At 30.3% G+C, this 19167-nt stretch overlaps 1 protein-coding gene across 1 annotated transcript; it reads left to right on the forward strand.

The window, feature by feature from the left end:
* The first annotated feature begins 1570 nt into the window (after nt 1–1570).
* Nucleotides 1571–7815, forward strand: LOC113375379 (ADAMTS-like protein 3). Its single transcript, XM_026615316.1, has 13 exons — nt 1571–1585; nt 1657–1788; nt 2091–2261; nt 2916–3176; nt 3683–3827; nt 3917–4046; nt 4243–4345; nt 4457–4552; nt 4850–5008; nt 5166–5290; nt 5772–7095; nt 7497–7628; nt 7750–7815. Exons 1-13 carry the CDS (start codon nt 1571–1573, stop codon nt 7813–7815), a joined length of 2859 nt encoding a protein of 952 aa, XP_026471101.1.
* The last annotated feature ends 11352 nt before the right edge of the window (nt 7816–19167 follow it).

The raw sequence follows: 19167 nt of genomic DNA on the forward strand, positions 1-19167 counted from the left end.
ACATATATTTGTTTGCAAGTATATATTAGGCATGCGCAAAACAGTACGTCAATGGGTCAACCCCAAATAGTATAGCGTATACAAGTAAATATAAATAAGTGAAATAAGTTTCGATAATTATCAATTGCTGATAATTTTTATTACATTTCAACAAAAATAAAAGTTATATTTGTTCTTTTTATTAGCAGTAAATAACAATGTATTTGGTTGGAAAAATATCTAAACACGCAATTAAATAATTTTATAAATTTTATCATTTAATTTTAAATATCTGGCGTATAAATGATGGATACGAACTATTGATAAAATATTGAATGTGTTTTTGTTTTCAATTTTTTGCTAATTATTATTGTAAAGTATCACCCCTCTGCTCAAACAATATTATTAAGTCTTCAAGAAAAAATATGTTTGATGTTGGATTTAATTTGTATGTTAGAATTTGGTTGCATTGTTCGTTTTAGAATTAATTTATAGATTTCTCTTATATTTGAATATAAGATTTGTAAGGGTTTAAAATGTTTCTATTCTAATTAGAATTATTTATTTGTCAGCATGACAAATTAGTTTACAATAATTACAAAACAACAATTCATTAAGTGAATACATCTGATACCATTTAAATAGTCACTATAATGTAAGTGATGATTTATCGAATAGATTATAATATTCATTTATTTAAAATATCAAGTATCAAAATGGTTTTCTTTTTATTTTTAAATGTCTTATCTAAACATGTGTATAAACTTTGAAACAAATGCTTTGTTCGAATCAATGTTTTACACCAACCAACTACAACAACATAATTTTTAGAGATTTATTCATAAAATATATTTAACTAATAAAATAATTTAATTTGTAGGATAAATACTAACAATGCAGATAACAAAGTTAAAAATGTTAAGTATCAAAAACTATCCAGATTGGATCTCATAAATAATATCAAACGATGATTTATTTTAAGGTATGTTAATTATATATATATATATATATATATATATATATATATATATATATTATATTTTTATTTGTGTGTGTGTACAAATAATTCTGTACTATCTCAATTCTATGCACTAGATAGACCATGTAATTTAGATATTATTTCTCGGATCATGGCGCAAATAAAAGTTGCTTGCCAAGATTTCAGTACTAGCACATAATTGTTAAAATAATGTTTCATTTATAATATAATATAGAATATCCTTATATGAAGATGCGTATATTACTGTTTATGTGTTTCATTGAAAAAGAGATAAATTTTAAAAAATATTTTCAAGTTTTCAAAGCAAATATTTTGCCCGTATCATATTTTTCAGTGTCTCTTTCCTACTTTACCAGATTTTATAAAGTTTGAAAAATAAAAACCTTTATCAATTTTGGGTACCAAAAAATGACATTAGAAACATGTAGTAAACTGAACTATTAAAAATTCTTTATCTATTTCAGTAGGAGGTGAGCATTATGCAAATGCCAAATGTAGCTCTAAATTCTTATTACCACCTTATTCGAGTCTAAAAAACTCTGAAACCGAACAAATTAAGTCCAAGCATTGTTCGCTGTTTACTTTACCAACATGAGTTTTTCTATTGTAAGTCCTTTGAATAGATAAAAATTGTAAAAAGAATTACAAACATATGTTATAATTAATTGCTTTTGCAGATTGTATTTTTTGTCAGTGTAGCAGTTTTGGCTCCAGCAGCTTGGTTAAATGATAATAATTTTGTCACAACAACACAAGATATAATTATATATGACAACTTTCGAATAGATGATAATTCTAATTCAAATTGGGTGAGTGTGACCGTATCTTCCATTCTGGTATTAGACATATAAGATAAATAGTTAAAAATTACAAAGCCGAATGTTTTTACAGCAGATAAAGATTTCTCTTAAAACTCATGCTTATTTTACAAAAATTGAAAGTAGTGATTCTACTTAAAATTAAATTGCACAACAAGATCATATTCCACATTTGATTATTTTTTGTAATTAGATTATTGCGAGATATGGTACTCTCTTACAACGGATATTTCATAATTTTGACAAAAATATATACTTAATTTAATGATCAAATTATCAATATATCATCACAGACTGCTGCCTCAGATCACAATAAAGAATGGTATGATAGTTGGAGCAGATGGTCTCAATGGTCAACATGTTCGCGGTCTTGCGATGGTGGAGTTTCCCATCAGTTAAGGCGCTGCATTGCGGAACAAGGTTGTCAGGGAGAGCCATTACGTTACAAAATTTGCAACATGCAGGTAAAAAAATATAATTTTTAATTCTCATTAATAGTAATGTTTTCTTTTCCACTTTCTCGTTTTTCGCATCATTTCAAATACTATCACAGTGCCCATTTGGACTTATGGAATCGAACTATGGGGTTGCTCTTGCAAATCTAACATAAACATCATTCAAAGGTGCCAGAAGAAAATTCTGCGTATCCTTACTAATGCCCCTTGGTATATTTCGAACTTTTGCCTACATAAGGATTTGAAAATCTCAACAGTCAACGAAATGATCAAGATTAGATGTTCATCTTTCAACAATAAATTAATCCAGCATACAAATCCTACTATTCAAGCGATTCCCAGACCGTTAAGAAGATTGAGCAAGAAATGGCCTTCCGATCTACCAAACACCTAGCCCAATGTCTGCACGCGCCCTGACGTAGTACGCGGCATACATCTTCACGTCGTAGTTCATTTATGTTATTATTTTTGTATTACTGTTTTTATTTTAACTTTTTATCATTTTATATTCAATTTATTGCATTTTTTTGTATTTTTGTTTTTTTTTTGCTCATATCAATTTTGTAAATAAGACATTGATGTCTTGATTAACAAAAATAAATTGTAACAAAAAAAAAATTCAAATACCTTGATCTTCTCATCATCTAAATGTATATTTTCTAGCCTTGTCCAGAATATCAAGATTTCCGCGCACACCAGTGTTCAGCTTACGATGGTATGCTGTATGAAGGTGTGCTATGGCTTTGGAGTCCTCATTATGACGATTCCGAGCCATGTGCGTTAACTTGCCGCGGTCGTCCAGCCGCTCAGGGGTCGTCAATAGATGAAGATGCCATTATGGTTGTCCAAATGGCGCCAAGGGTACAAGATGGAACAAGGTGCCGGCCTGGCAGTCTTGATATGTGTATTCATGGACAATGCCAGGTATGCATCAATTAGTAGAATAGAAGTTAATGCTATTATAAACTTTCCATTTCCATCTATTAACAAATATTAGATAAATAAAATCAAGAAACTAGTTTATTTACAAAATCAATAAATAAAAGTACTGACCAACAGAGCTAAAAAAGAATCTTATTTCTTCGAAAATGTGCATTCGTACTTTTGAAAAAACAAATCGAATATTTTTTATACTATATAAATATAAATATATATAATAATTTTTTTACTTCTTAAGATATTTTAATGATCAAAGTGCACTAAACGTACAAATATTTTCAGTATTTTATGATTCTATTAACACCCCAAGAAAAGTTAAAAAAAAACAAAAATGAAGTTGAATATAAAGAAAGACTTCATTATGAAAGTTTGACATCAGTATTATGCAGTTTCAATAATTTCTGAAGAATCATCCTGCGACAAAACAATTTTTTTAAATATGTAGTAGCAAAGTAGGAAGTCTTTGTAGAATAACGTAATTTGTGTTTTAGCATGTTGGTTGTGATTTGCGAATTGGATCATCTAAGAAGGTTGATGTTTGCGGCATATGCGGCGGTGATGGAAAGTCATGCGGTTTACCGCTTTACCATTGGGTACTATCAACAATGTCCCATTGCTCAGCCACTTGCGGAGGAGGTAAATGATGTTTGATCAAAAATACATTTTACAAAAATATTAGCAGAGGCAATTGCAAAATATTTATATTTAAATATTATATATTATAGGTTACAAGATGTCACGACCGACGTGTAGAAATCGTGTTACAGGGGTAGATGTAGAAGACCAATTATGCAACGAAACTCAAAGACCAGATATGCAAGTTATCCAGTGCAATATGATTAAATGTCCTGCTAAGTGAGTCAATTACACGTATAAATATATATTAAAAACATTAAAAATATTATTACTAGATTAAAGAACTATGCAGGATTAAGACTATATGTAATGACTTAGGTTACCCACATGTGTGATTATTTTACTAGTTGAACTATTTAATAAACATATAAATGATATTTAATGTCATACAAATAATTAATATTGTTAATAATAGGTGGATGGTCAGCGAGTGGGGCGAATGCTCTGCATCATGTGGTGGCGGCGTGAGAATAAGAGTTGTGAACTGTGTGGAAGAAGATAATGGGACAATAATTAAAGTAAATATATTTTTTTCACATTAACATTAGATTCATTAACTATAGAAATTTCCAATATATAATTAATAGTAATATATACCCAGAAAACAATATACGTATTGTTATTTGCAGGTTCCAGATAGCAATTGCAGGTTAGATCGTCCGCGAACGCAGGAGCCTTGCGGCCTCAGAGGCTGCTCACGTTGGGAAACGCGAAATTGGTCTGGGGTAAGCTCATTATATTTAAGGATATTTTCTGAAGAGATAATTGATCTTTTGTCATATACTATAAGTTTTATAAAGTTTTGTAAAGTTTACTTATATTTTATTTAACAAAAAAATATAATAAATAGGACAAAAAATACATTTATTGAATTGAATAAATAACAAACTGTATTTGTTGATCACGATCAAACCCTTACCAACACCGTGTAGATGAAGATTTCAGAACTATAAAATATTTCTAATTGAAAATTTTCGAAGAAAATGGTTGTATATCAAATATATATATTTTTTCTTCTTAAGTGCTCTGTTTCCTGTGGTTCTGGAATTCGTGTTCGCGGAGTGGAATGTGTAAATTTGGATGGAGCTATTGATCAGAACTGCGACGAATCCAAAATGCCAGAACGTATGGAAGCATGTAGTACGGGAATTGCATGCCCTATACAACACCATCTCGAATTGGTAAGATATTGAAACATTCTCAAATATGTATTTTTATTGGAATATTTAAATAATGAATGATGATTTTACTTATAAGCAAGATATTTAAGATTATTATATTTACGCTCAATTTTGGGAACATTTATTTTATGTTCACTCACAATCCATTTTTTTCTAGGATAATGAAAAAGAAAAGGATCGTTCTTCTAGTGCTTTGTATCACACTCAACCATTAATTCAATTATTTCCTCCTGCTGTAGCGGAAAGGCTTATGGCAAAGCAAGCTGCACCTTCAGAAGCAACGTAGGTTTCTATTTTAAAAAATAACTTTATAAATAAATTCAATGCCATTACATATAAAATTATATTTATGATATTTTGTATGATTTCATTTAAAGCGTGAATATTTTTGGGTTTGAATTTTTTAAAACGTGTGAATGATTATATCCAATAATTTTCAATTTTTTTTTTGAAGCAAAAAACGATATTATATTGAACCATAAAATATTATATAAAACAATAATATCTTCTTGATATTTTTGCTATTCAAGGTCTTCAAATAAATTTCACATGTAATGGGTGTTTGAGAGTGTGTTACGTGTGTTTGTGTACGTATACTCAGTTTCATGATATCGTATTAATAAAAAATAATCAGTTTATCAAAAATTTCCAAAATGATTTTAAACTTTGTAAGTTTAAAACATAAAATTTTATAAATAATCGATAAGGTCCAACAATTTGCTTCATCGCAAGATTTATTTGAGTATTTCTCTGAATATTTCAGATTTATAAAAGACTATCAATGGAGCGCATGTAGCGTTACGTGCGGAGAAGGAGTTCGCCGCCGCGAGTTTCACTGTAAAATATTTCTAGAATTTTCTCAAACAATAGCAATTGTACCAGACGAAAAATGTCCTGGCATAAAACCATTACCAGAGACCGAGCGATGCACACTGGAGCCGTGCTCATTTGCCTATGGATTTAGCGATGCCGCCTATCCTAACGATTTGCATAGCGTTCGTGTTGCCGGAACCCCCGGTAAAACGTATTCATGGCAAGAACAAGGCTACACACATTGCAGTGCCTCCTGCTTGGGTGGTGTTCAAGAACTTATTATCAATTGTGTACGTGATGACACTGATAAAATAGCTTCACCTTATATGTGCTCGCCCGAAACGAGGCCAGAGAATCGAATCCGAACATGTAATGATCATCCCTGTCCGCCACGGTGGAATTATTCTAATTTTCAACCATGTACAAAGTCTTGCGGTATTGGCATTCAAACTCGTGAAGTTAATTGCATACACGAAGTAACACGCGGCGGTGGAAATACAGTCGTAGTTCCTAATAATATGTGCCCACAACCACCTCCTCCCGACAGACAGTACTGCAATGTATTGGATTGCCCTGCGAGATGGAAAATTGGTGAATGGGGAAGATGTAATAAAAGTTGCGGAGGAGGTATGAAAATGCGGCATGTCAGTTGTATGCAAGTCATGGCACAAAATCATGAAGTTGAAAGGCCTGCAAGCGCCTGCGCTACCGCTAGACCACAAGATAGAAAATCTTGCAATAATAAAAATTGTGTCTCCTTAGATAAACCGCACATAGCAATGAATAATAGTTCTTTTATTCAGCACGATTTAAAACGCAAAAAGGTTACGTTGAAAATCGGAGGCGCTGGTACGGTATTTTATGGGACTCACGTTAAAATAAAATGCCCAGTCAAAAAGTTTAATAAAACACGTATACTCTGGACAAAAGACGATAGTCAAATAACAAAGTCAAACAAATATCGAGTTTCGCGAAAAGGCGTCTTACGTATACAGGAAGTCACATATCGCGACGGTGGTATTTACACATGTATCGCTGGTCAGTCATATGCAAAATTTGTGCTGGCAGTGAAGACAAAACCGGGTGAATACAGTAATAGCAAAAAATTCGATGCCGGACAGCATCGAACAGGTGATAATCAAGCTAAACTGTTATATCAACCAGACGATGAAAGCAATAAAGAAAGCAATGAACCAAAAAGTCCAAAACCGCAACGTACAGCTGCCAATAGGATAGTTATTACAACAATTTTGCAATCTGAAAATAGTACAGAGGTAAATATACTTTAGAATTAAGAGCATGCGTAACATCTATATAATGCTTCAATACTTAAAAAAAAATCGATACTTATATATACATATTTTCTTTAATCTTTTATAATAATTAGTTTTTATACATAATTTTACATAATATTGCATATTAATTTGTAGTCTGATAATATCAGCTGAGTATTTATAAAATTAAATTGTTAAAAAAACTAACGCGGTTTGAAAAAGGTTGGAAACCACTGGTTCAAGTATTTATCGACTCGCTTTATTTATTACATATGTATTTAAGTAGCACTAGCAAAATATACAATATTTTATAACAAACTTTATAATATCCGTAATTCTAATATATTGCACGTAATCTCGATATATTGCAAAATTTTTACTATGACTGTTTTGCAAAGAAGAAAGCTCTTTCGTCACATATTTTCGAGCAGAACGATGGTAGCGACACAGCAGCACCCGGAAACGTAGCAGTCGCCGCAAGTTCAGCTGAACGCCCTGTGCCTAATATCAGCATGCTCATTTCCACTTTAAAGGCAAGTTAATCGTTATAATGTAACTATATAATTGTTATATATATATATATATATATATATATATATATATATATATATATATATATGTTGATATAACTAATAATGGTTTCTTTCAATATAGATGCTCATAGCAAGTGAATTGGCTCGACTACTTGGCAACCAAAGCAATTATGAAAATAGTAGTTAAATTTAATGTATCAACCAATTCTGTAATAAAGTACTTCAATTAACTCAAAAATTGTAATCAATTTAATTTAAAATAAATTAATATCTACGCGAATTATTTTCTATCTTTCGTCGTTATCTTTATATCTTTAATAATACATACATACACAACCGGTCAAAAGTTAGGTCCACAAAGTTGATGAAATGTACAACAAACGATGGTTTTCTTCGTTCATTGTTTTTTATGAAAAAGTAATCAGTTTTTTTATGTATATTTATGAAAAAGTAATCACTGTTTAAACAAAATATATGTCACAAAGAAACCCCCGTATCTATATTTTTGCTTCTTCGAAATATCCGTCTTTTGTTCGTATAACAGCAGCGCATATTCTGGACATTTTTTCAATCAATTTATGCAATAATATCGTCGTTATTTGATTCCAGCGATTCTGTAGGAATGTCTAAAGCTGTTTTGTATTAGTTGGTTGCAATTTTCTCACTTGTCTCTCCAACTCGTCCGGCGACTGAAGAGGCCATTTCATATATTTGAGTTCTTTCTGCTTCTCTTTGGCTGCGATGTAATCCCGGCAAAATTTAGAAGTGTTCTTAAGATCATTATCTAACTGGAAAATAAATCCACGACCGAAAATTGTTCTGCCACACGGAAATGCGTGCCGCTGAAGAATGTGGTGGTAGACTTTTTTGTCCATGAAACACTCAATTTTTACAAAATAATTTACAGCAAAACATCCCCATACTTACACTGACCCTCCACCATATAAATAAATAAATAAATATATATATATATATACTTTTCAAGTAGGCATACATACAAATGATGAAAATGGGTTCCAATTTGACACTTTTTCTGTAAAAAAAATATTTTGATACAAACACAAAAAAATATAATCAATAAAAATAATACTTTACAACAACCCTGTTAGTGTAAAAATAGAGAATACTGAATTCGAAAAATCTAAATAATAAGATAGATAATAATTTCGACTATCACGCGACGAAGGGTTGATTTGATTGTCATAAATTGTCTACTGATCTTTGGGCTGTTATCGGCGGTTATTAATTTTTTTTTTCAAAACTGTTTTGATCTCAAACAATTATTTAACCGATTATTAAAAAAGACATACTTAAAACAATTGGTTTAACATAATTGTTAAACAGATATAATTGAAACCATTCAATAAGCCGTATGAAAACCACTATTCAACCCAATAAGAACTTTGAACTTGCAAAATGTTATTAAAATCTTGATATTTATAACATTTGCTATAGTGATTATTATATATGTGTATAAATTGTATATACATATATAAGGTAGGACGAGGCTTAAAGGTCTGCGGATAAAAAGGTCCACCACCGATATTTAAAAAACAAGTGAAGTTAGGAATTGTTTAACCAGCCACTACATTTTGGTTCATAACAAGAGTATATTTTGCGTTTTTAGTTTTTTAGTATTGAGCACTATTATTTAGTTTATGTGACTTTAATATAGCTTTTATGTATATGTTATTTAATTGTTTTATAATATGTACTGTAATTTAGACTCAACAGTTTTTTATATAGCCTTTCTAAATGCTTACATGTAAGTGAGATAAATTAGACCAACTGAATTTTTATCTTGGCAAAGGTGTGAACAACAAAAAATAATAAATAGAAAAGTAAACCTGTGTTAAAAATGCAATTTTAAAAGAGATAATTAAATTATTCCAACTCTGTTGATGAATATTTCTGACGAAATACCAAGATCAAGATTACATAGGGTGTAATCTTTGCAAAAAAATATGCTAACAAATTTATATTTTGCATTGACTGAATAATATAGCTTTCATTTCGTTAAATCCCTTTAAAATTAAAATTAAGACATTGGATCTGTTTGCCCTCTAGCTTGCTCCTTTTTACCCAGCCTCTGGAGTAAAAAAGGACAGATGACAAATTTTAGAAAAACGGTATATATATAAATTAGATTTTAAAGAGCATTTCTTCATTACAATGCACAGTATTTATTTGAGACTTACAACGTATATTTTTTTAAAATTTAAAAAAAAATTGTAAAAAATATACGTTTATACAAAAAAGTGACTTTTAGTCATTTTAAATTGTCATGCAGTTTGCATTTGTTTATTGATGTCGATGTATCATAGTTCATACGCCTGCCTTCCATTAAATAACCGTATATTATTTGAATTCAATAATAAATCATTTCCAAATAATTATGTTACGTGAAGATATCGAACAGCTTTCGCAGTACTACCAGATCTATGCAAACATTTTAGAGGGAAGAGAGCTTTTAACGGCCGCAGTGGATACATATGCAGTCATTAAAATTGGCAGTTCAAAGAAACGCACTAAAGTTCAAAGAAAAACTGATAGTCCATATTTCAATGAGGTCACTAGTTCTTATATAACAAAAAAAATCTTATTTATCAAACGTATAGTAATTTATACGTATAGGAGAAGTTATTGAAATGGAAGATAAATATTTTATGTTTTCACATTTAAAAATACCGTGGTCATTTCGGCACATTCTACAAACAAAATAGTGGTTTGTGGATACCTAAGTGTGTGTATATTATGCATACATATTAGAATATAACTTTTCTTTCAAGATTTCTATAGTTCAAAATTTCAAGTTTAAATAGTTCAAATAACATTCAGTGAGTATTAACAACGACAGCCAGAAAGTTGGTGTGTGAAAAAGCTAAATTTATTTAAGTAGAAAATAAGATTTAGGCTAAATAACTATATCAGCATAACTTTCAAAGTTTAGATACTATATTTGAATATTCTTAAAATTGGGTTTTAAAACAATATGCAAAAATATTCTAAACTTGCTTATAAAATTAATACTATCACAATGATTTTAAGTGTTATACTAAAAATAATTTTTTATCACGTTCTGCGATATCAAAAGTAAGCTTATACGTCTGTTTTCTTATCTACATCTACATAATGCTTGTCTAATTTTTCCTGTGGAATTAATATATAAAGGAAATACGGACAAAATGGTATATATGAACATAATGACACAGTGACCTCATTTAAAAATTGGTTAGTTTTACTAACATGAATAAAGCTATAATAACAATCCTTTCAGATGTTGAGTGCCATTGTCACAGTCTTGTAATCTGTTCAAACGTGTTTCGCGCATTGAAAAAATTATTTTGAGGATATTTTTCTCATGTTTTTTGGGAACCTATTTATTGATATTCGTAATTTCTTCAATTAAAATCAATTAACTTATGCCAGTACTACTTCGAACAATTTTATTGCAATCATCAGATGTTTAGTAACACTTTGATTAATTATTCATTTTTGTTCAATTTCGGATAAAATGACATACTTATACAATGAACAAAATGACGTAGTTTTATTTCCCAAGAATTACAGAACCAAAAAAAATTAAGACCTGTCAAAGGTAATTGGTTTTTAACTCCTACTTTAAGTTTGCAAGAAATAATTGCTAATGACAGACCAAAAGATCCATCGGTAAAAAGAAAAGACTTATACCATACATGGCTTATCCCTTTGGGTTCATGTACTAATGTACCAAAGAAGACGAAACGATTTAATTATGAATTGTTATTTTAAAAATTAGCATCTGTTTACTCTATATGTCATATTTTCAGTGCTTTATGGATAAAATGGTTTTTGTAATAGGTTGCATTTTTCCTTAATAAATATGTTATTATAGTTTGAACTTAATTTAAATATTATGATACGGGTAGTCAATGAACCAAAAATGAGTAGAAACGATCGAGATCGGTCATAAAATTATTAAATAAATAAATATCATTAAAAAACAAAATACCATGTCATTTTGTCCGTACTTCCTCTAACTAACGGGTTTGATCATTACCCAGAGACCTTTAAAAACTTGAAAAACATAAAATGTCGGATCCAAGAAGTAAAATCGATTAAACAACTCGCTATATTTTAGTTTCTATCGCAGCATTTTGTATTTGATATCTACACGACGTTGGACAACCTCCTGCGAACACCAATCACTTTGAATGTACTGCAGAGGACCTTCTGCATGAAGGGCGATAAAATTGTAGGAAGCGCGACCTTGGATATTGCTTCTGTATGGAAACAAAGTAGTTAAGTACATTGAAAACAATAAATATTATAAACAGTATTTTATTATTTATATAAAACACTGCGTAAAATGATTAAAATAAGAAACTAGTGGTATATAGCATTATGCCTTTAGGCAAATTGCTAGAACTTCCCATACCAAAAATTATTTTTTTCAAAGAAGATTATTTTTTTTTAACTTTGAAAAAAATCGATTTTCGAGAATTTTGAAGTTTTTGAAAAATTTGTTTTTTTTTTTAAAAGTGATTTTTTATATTGTGAAATATTTTGGAAATTTTGAACTTTTTTGCAACGCTGCATAGAGTCGAAATATCGAAGCGGGTAAGCGCCGGCATAGAAATGCAAACAAAATTTATACTTATTATTAAAATCTCTATAAAATATCTGATAATTTGATGTCCGAAATCGTCTTCGAAATTGTATTCGCACACCTTTGAAACGTAAAGATATATAAAAATGTTCATTTTCGATTTTTTTGCAATTACTATAACTTACCCTACGGGAAGTTAATAACGAAAATTTCACTATTGTTTTGTCCTTACGGCTATAAATTTGTTATATTAGTTAAGATATATAAAAAGGTATATAATAGCGCAAACAAGTTTGTTTTTTAATTTATTTTGAAAAACGGCTTTTTAATATGTGTAATAGAGTAGGTAACTAGTTATAACGTCTGATTATAATATAACAATTTAAATTCTATAATTTTAATGTTCATTAAATAAAGCTTTGTTCTTTGGCATTAAGACTTAAATTAAGTTGACCATGTTTTTCCTAGTCAAAACCGGAAGAGTAATTTTTAGTTATGTTAATCTGGGACGGAGAAATATTTTGAATATTTATTTGAAAATAACAAATACTATTTAAGAATGCAATAAAAATTTGCCTTTTTTAATTGAATCAATTTTTATTTAATCAGAAAAACTAACTAGGAACTTTATTATTCCATTATATGCTATATTTTATCTTATATTTTTGGAACTACATATTTTTTCAACATTTAAACTTTTAATAAATATTTTTTGATATATCTTCATAATTATTTAAAAATAATAAGCGTTTATTCCAAGCAGTCAAAAAGTATAATTCCATAATTTTTTCGTGAAAATAAAAATAAGAGTTCTAAATTATTATTGTGAGAAGCTATTCTAACCCTCATTCATAATGTATTGTTATCATAAAAGCATACTATGCAGTTGTACATAACATTTTTAGATATTTTATGGGGAGTTGTAATTTTATTATCAAGTAAGAGCGGGACAAATATTGCTCTTAGATAAGCCCGGGACACAAGGTGGAAATGCGGGACTTTCCCGGCTAAAACGGGACGTATGGTCACCTAACTGAAATATATTGAATAATATACAGATGTATAATTGAATATTGTGTTGTACAAATATTGAAATAACATTTACTAGAAATGGCTATTATATACCAATTTAATAACAATAACTATTTAAAAATAATCTTTTTGATCATCGTTTCTAATAGATCGGCAGTTCTATCACAAGTGGGCTGTCCTCAGTACTAATTACAGCGGAACCGTTAGACCCGCCGGATATCTGCTTGTTGATTTAATTGTACTGGCAAAAGATGAAATAATCTATAATAAACCCGTTGTTCCTCATACAGAAGATATATTGAGGTAATTAATCGCATCAAAAATTAATATAATTGATTTATCATACATAAGTTAATAAATTATTCCTTGTATTCATACTTATTGTTATCTAGTAAAAAACTATTTTACTACTAATTAATTATATTTTTACGCATTGAAAAAAAGATATGATTAATTTTTGAAGGAGAAGTTTATTTCCAGTAGAAAATCCGACTTGCTTAATTGTTTGAGTCTATAATTCGAAAGACTTGGCCTCTCAGTCTCCGGTAAAATAGACCATAACATAGGAACGATATGTGACGTAATTTCTTAGTATTTAAAATTGCCAAAATCCTATGTACATGCTGTGCAGCCAGGCGTTTTATATATAATACCTAGCCTAGAAAACGCACAAACGTCAAAAAAAGAATATAATCATAAATGCATCTTTATGATATGTCATAATAACAAACGCGTAAACTTAGATTTTATGTGTAGAACGCCTGATCGCACAGCAAATACATAGCAATAGGCAGTTTTTAAGACTAAGAAAGAAGCGTAACAAGGCGTTTCTATAACAACGCTAAATTGTGGTCTATTTTACCTGATAATTGGTCTATAATAAATATGTGAATGTGTATGGAAGCTAAAATTTGTGTGGTACGTACAATAAACAGTGGTAAGTGGCATTATACATAAAAAACAACAATTTATATCAATTCTGACGACACAAAACTGTACATAAAGTTCAATGTGTGCGCCACAACTGATTATATATTTGTGTATTATATTAAATAATAATCACAGCTTTTATTTAAAAAAAAATAGTTTGAAACTTTTAATATAATAGGTTTTGAGACAACTTTTAGTGTGTACTTGCAGAGTATTTATAGACTTACAGCTGGTTATCTCGAATTCCGAGATTCTTACCTAATTTAAGCTTAAATGACTGGACTATGCGGCGATTAGTTTTTCAAGGCAATCAACTGATATGTTTTTTAAAATTCAAACAATTTTTGGCCACTTCTTGCAAAGAACCCTAAGCCGAAACTGTTTGAAAATCGTAGATAAGTAGATTAACAAATTTAAAAACTTTGACTAAACTTTTTATGATGAGGCATAGTTTAATCAAACCTTGAAGATCCGAGGATAAAAAGGCTCACCACCGATATTTTAAAAAACAGTGAAGATTTTGTGTAACAATATTTGAAAGTGGGGGAAAGAGATGTATAATCAGCCATCGCCTCGATTTTTAAGACGTCGCTATCAAGAGATAAACAATGTTTGAAAATCCATAACAAAAGTATTTTCTTTCATTGTAATTTGTTTTTTTTTTGTGAGCACTGTTGCTTAGTTGGCTAGACCTTAATATATTTTTTAAGAATACGTCATTCAATTAATTTCATATTAAATTCAAAAGTTAGTTAAGTGTAAGTTGGATTCAACAATTTTTTCTATACAAGGTCTATAAGGGGTAAAAAAACCAATATTTTTGACAAAATACCAGATCAGGGCTATTGACCGTGTTATTTCATCAGAATTGATATAAAATGTCGTTTTTTTATGTATAATGCCACCACCACTATTTATTTTATACCAACATAACTTCAAAATATTCTGAATATCTTGAAATTTGTGATTAGATTTTGTTTTTTTCTTCTCAAAAATTGTAATATAAATAGTCAACGGTCAAAGATTTATACACATGGCGAGCATACGTGTTCATGGCGAGAATATTCGTCAATCACAGTTAACTAGGTGGACAAAATTGTTTGTCACATTTTCTATGTAATGACATGTTATGATGTTAAATGTAATGTTAAAAACTATGTAAAATAATCTCTCCTGCCATGAAAAGATTGCGAAACAAGCAACACTAAAATAAATTGGAATTTTTAAGGAATGGTTTTATTTTTCCATTAGGTAAAAAGACAGTATTTCTTGTGCAGCAAAACGAATAAATTTTAATTAAATCAACAGCAACCTACTGCTTCCGTCGTCTAGTGCTACAAGTACGGATGCAGCCCAATACAAGCTACATGTTCACAAAGGAGATTTTGTGATTCGGCCCGGATGTGGATATGGAAGACGAGGGAAATATTTACATGTATCTGCTACATTCGGTGGAAGAACGGTACTCTTAAATTACTAATTGACGGATATATTTAAACATGAGATTAATTTGAAATATTCAATATAAAGTTTATAAAATTGTATTAACAAATTAGATGAATACATCACGCCATCGATATACTTCATCGACCGAATGGAACGAAGCTGTTTGTTTCGTCGCCACTTTTCCTCCATTGTGCCAACACTTGAATATTGAACTCAAGGCTTCTACTTGTGGGTACGAAACTGTCATAACCCAACATGATTTAGAAATATCTGCAATCAGTGATGCCAGCGATAAAGGTAATAGCATAACATAAAATTGTTACTTCGGCAATAAATAAAGATACAACAACCGACGTGTAATTATAATTCACAATTTACTTAAATCAAATTATTATAATTTTAAACTTAAAGATAACACTGGGTGACAGATTTTTTTTCCTTAGATATTATGATGGTTCCTAAGTAATTCGAGAACGCTGATTCCGCAAAAAGTAACATAACTTTGCTAACAACTCTAGTTTTCGAGATATACTAATGTGCTAGTATGACCTCAAATCAAAATGATAAATAACACATATTTTATTTTATTTCTTCAGAAGTCTTTTTACATAATTTTCGAGCATGCACAAGGTAAACGGGGGTATTGAAATTATAGCATTTCTTTTTTCTTCTGGAAATAATGTAAATGCAATTTTGGCACATAGTGTAAAAAACCCATGTTTCATCTTGATTGCGGATACGAAGTGAGGAGAAGTTTCAGCCCAACAGCTCATAGGACGTAAGGTTCTGATTGCTGTTACAAATATTAAAAAAAAACTTGATTGCGCAATTCAATTTTAAAATGGTTGAAATACGCTGTCTTTACACAGTTTCATATAGATTTTTGGTATTTGTCAAAACATATATATATTTTATTTATATTTTACCAAAGATGTATCAAAAACTATCCGGATTATGAACATAATATGTTAGAGTCGGAGCCATACCAAAAAAAGCAGATAAAACTCTTAATTATTCGTTAAATTGTAACAATCACAGTTTGCCAAAACTCAAAAACAGTAATTGTTACGGAGAAACGGAAGATATATTTGAAAAAGTTCGAGGACAAAGTGCCTCAAATGCTCTTTGCAAATGGTACCAAGGTTGTAGATTTGTTTAAGTAGTAAAGACGCAAATGTTATACTATCCTTTTTAAACACATATTATATTATACTATTCTATATGAACGCAAAAAATTATTGAAGAAAAGAATTTTGGTCACAATTTGGTCAATTTGAATTCGAAAACTAGTATCGCATCGTGCCTTAAGGAAAATTGTTGGAACTTTCCGTACCAAAAATTATTTTTTTTAAAAAGATTTACATTTTTGAAAAAAAAAATTACTTTGAAAAAATTAGATTTTTGAGAAACAATAAATTTTTGAAAAAAAAATATTTTTTTGGAAAAAAGACTTTTCTCTATTTTGAAATATTTTGGAAGTTCTGAACATTTTTTCCAAGCAATCGTACTGCTTTAACTGCATAGAGTCAAAATATCAAAGCGCGTAAGCGCTGCGTCGCCGTCTAACGGATAAACATTGGTACGGAACCCATAGGAATGTAAACAAAATTTATACTTATTGTTAAAATCTCTATAAAAAATCTGACAATTTTATATGCATATGTCTAATGATCATTTTTGACCGCCCGATCTCTTAAAAAACTGTGTTACCGTTTTTGTTACTTTGTCCTGTATCATCGAAACGACTGGACCTACTTTGCCAAAAACTAATCAGCACGTGTCCTTATCAGTTGGAACCGAATTTTTAATTATTCATATCGATTAATCCGTGCAAAATATCCGTAAAAATTTGTATCCGCACACACACACGCACACACGCATTTTTTCTGATTGGGAGGAAGATATGCAAAAATTTTCATTTTCGATTTTTTTACGATTACTATAACTTACCCTACGGGAAGTTTAAAATAAAACTAACAGTTTTAACCGGTTTTCCAGACAAAAAAATAAATGTCTATTTGTGAAGTTAATAAATAAGGATATCTTATATAATATTTAATAAGTCTTATTGGGGCCTCGTGTCAAGCACGAGAGGCCCTCCAAAAATTCTGTCGATCCTCCGACAATTAATGCCAGTCCATCCAATTTTGCCTACCGTAAGTTTTAATCTAAAGAATTATATTAGGTCCGCGCAGTACTTTAAAACGCGAGTTAGAATAACGAATTGCAGAGTTGTTAACATCTTAAGCTCGTAGAGCTGTCGAGATATCAAAAATGTGTCGATCAAAAAATGATCGACTTAATTAACAAGAAATCAATATGTTAATCAGTGATTTATTTGAGTGCTTTATAAGTATACCGAATTGTTGTAGCATCAATATGCAAAAAACTATTGCAGTTTATTCAATTTTGATAAGTTTTCCAAAAATAACTTTCCGCAGGGTAAGTTATAGTGATCGCAAAAAAAACGAAAATGAAAATGTTTATATACCTTTACGTTTCAAAACCTTCTGATTATTTTGGCATGCATTGGAAAAAATGGATCAATATGTGTATTTTGTGTGCGTATGTATGTATGCAGGGCCGGTTCTGGGGTGGTCCTCAGCGCCCGCATACAAAATTTGTTCTAGCGTCCCCCCCCCGGCCCCAATAATTTTAACTGTATTAAACTTATATACATAAATATTTACGTAAATTTTTTAAATTGATTATTAATCATTCTGGATTTAGTACACAAAAAATACATTGATTTTAAATTTATTTAGAAAACCGAAGCGATTTGCGGGTTGACCATAATCAATTTTACATTTTCAAGTATTTCTAACATATGTGTAATATTAATATTTGGGTTTTGGAACATTTTACGTTTAGTTTTTCATGTAGAATTTTTTAAAATGTTGAACAGAACAGAAATAAAAATTTTATTCATTATATTTGTATATACATTGAATTGAATGTGGGTTTTTCTACCCTGAGGAGGTATTCTACCCAAAAATTGTTTTAGTTTTACAACATATTAATATTTGCACAATATTTCATTCATTTTGATACAAGGACAAAAAAAGGAGAATAGTTTTATTCTCCTGAAAAAAATTCCTTTTTACAGTGTTTTATGGCTTATGTATCCACTGCGGGCTCGATCAGGTAGTTAGGCATGGCATAATTCCCGTACCAGATCATTTCTGATGTGTACTGGCCTAACGCGCGGATGGTACTATTATCGTGATCCCTACACTTTCGGTAAAAATTCTCGGTGAGCTTTTTTATGTGTTCGAGTATGGTCGGTATGTCCGTCTGTTCGTGTAAATATTTCGTTGAATAGTAGTGTCTCGTCAGTGGGTCCCTTGATTTGTCTAGTACCAATCTCAGTGCTTTGTTCTGTGCTATTTGTAGTCTCCGTCTGTTGGTCTTGGTTGTCGCGTTCCATGCCGGAGCGGCGTATGTCAGTAACGGTCTTATGAGTGTCAAGTAAATTGTCCGCTTGTTCTTCACGCTTAGCGGGCTGTTGTGGTTCAAAAGAGGTCTCAGTAGATTCATCATCCC

The sequence above is a fragment of the Ctenocephalides felis genome, unplaced genomic scaffold, assembly GCF_003426905.1.
Source record: "Ctenocephalides felis isolate EL2017-DRISC unplaced genomic scaffold, ASM342690v1 CF-g0.4_SCAFFOLD_01886, whole genome shotgun sequence".
NCBI classification, from domain to species: Eukaryota; Metazoa; Arthropoda; class Insecta; order Siphonaptera; family Pulicidae; genus Ctenocephalides; species Ctenocephalides felis.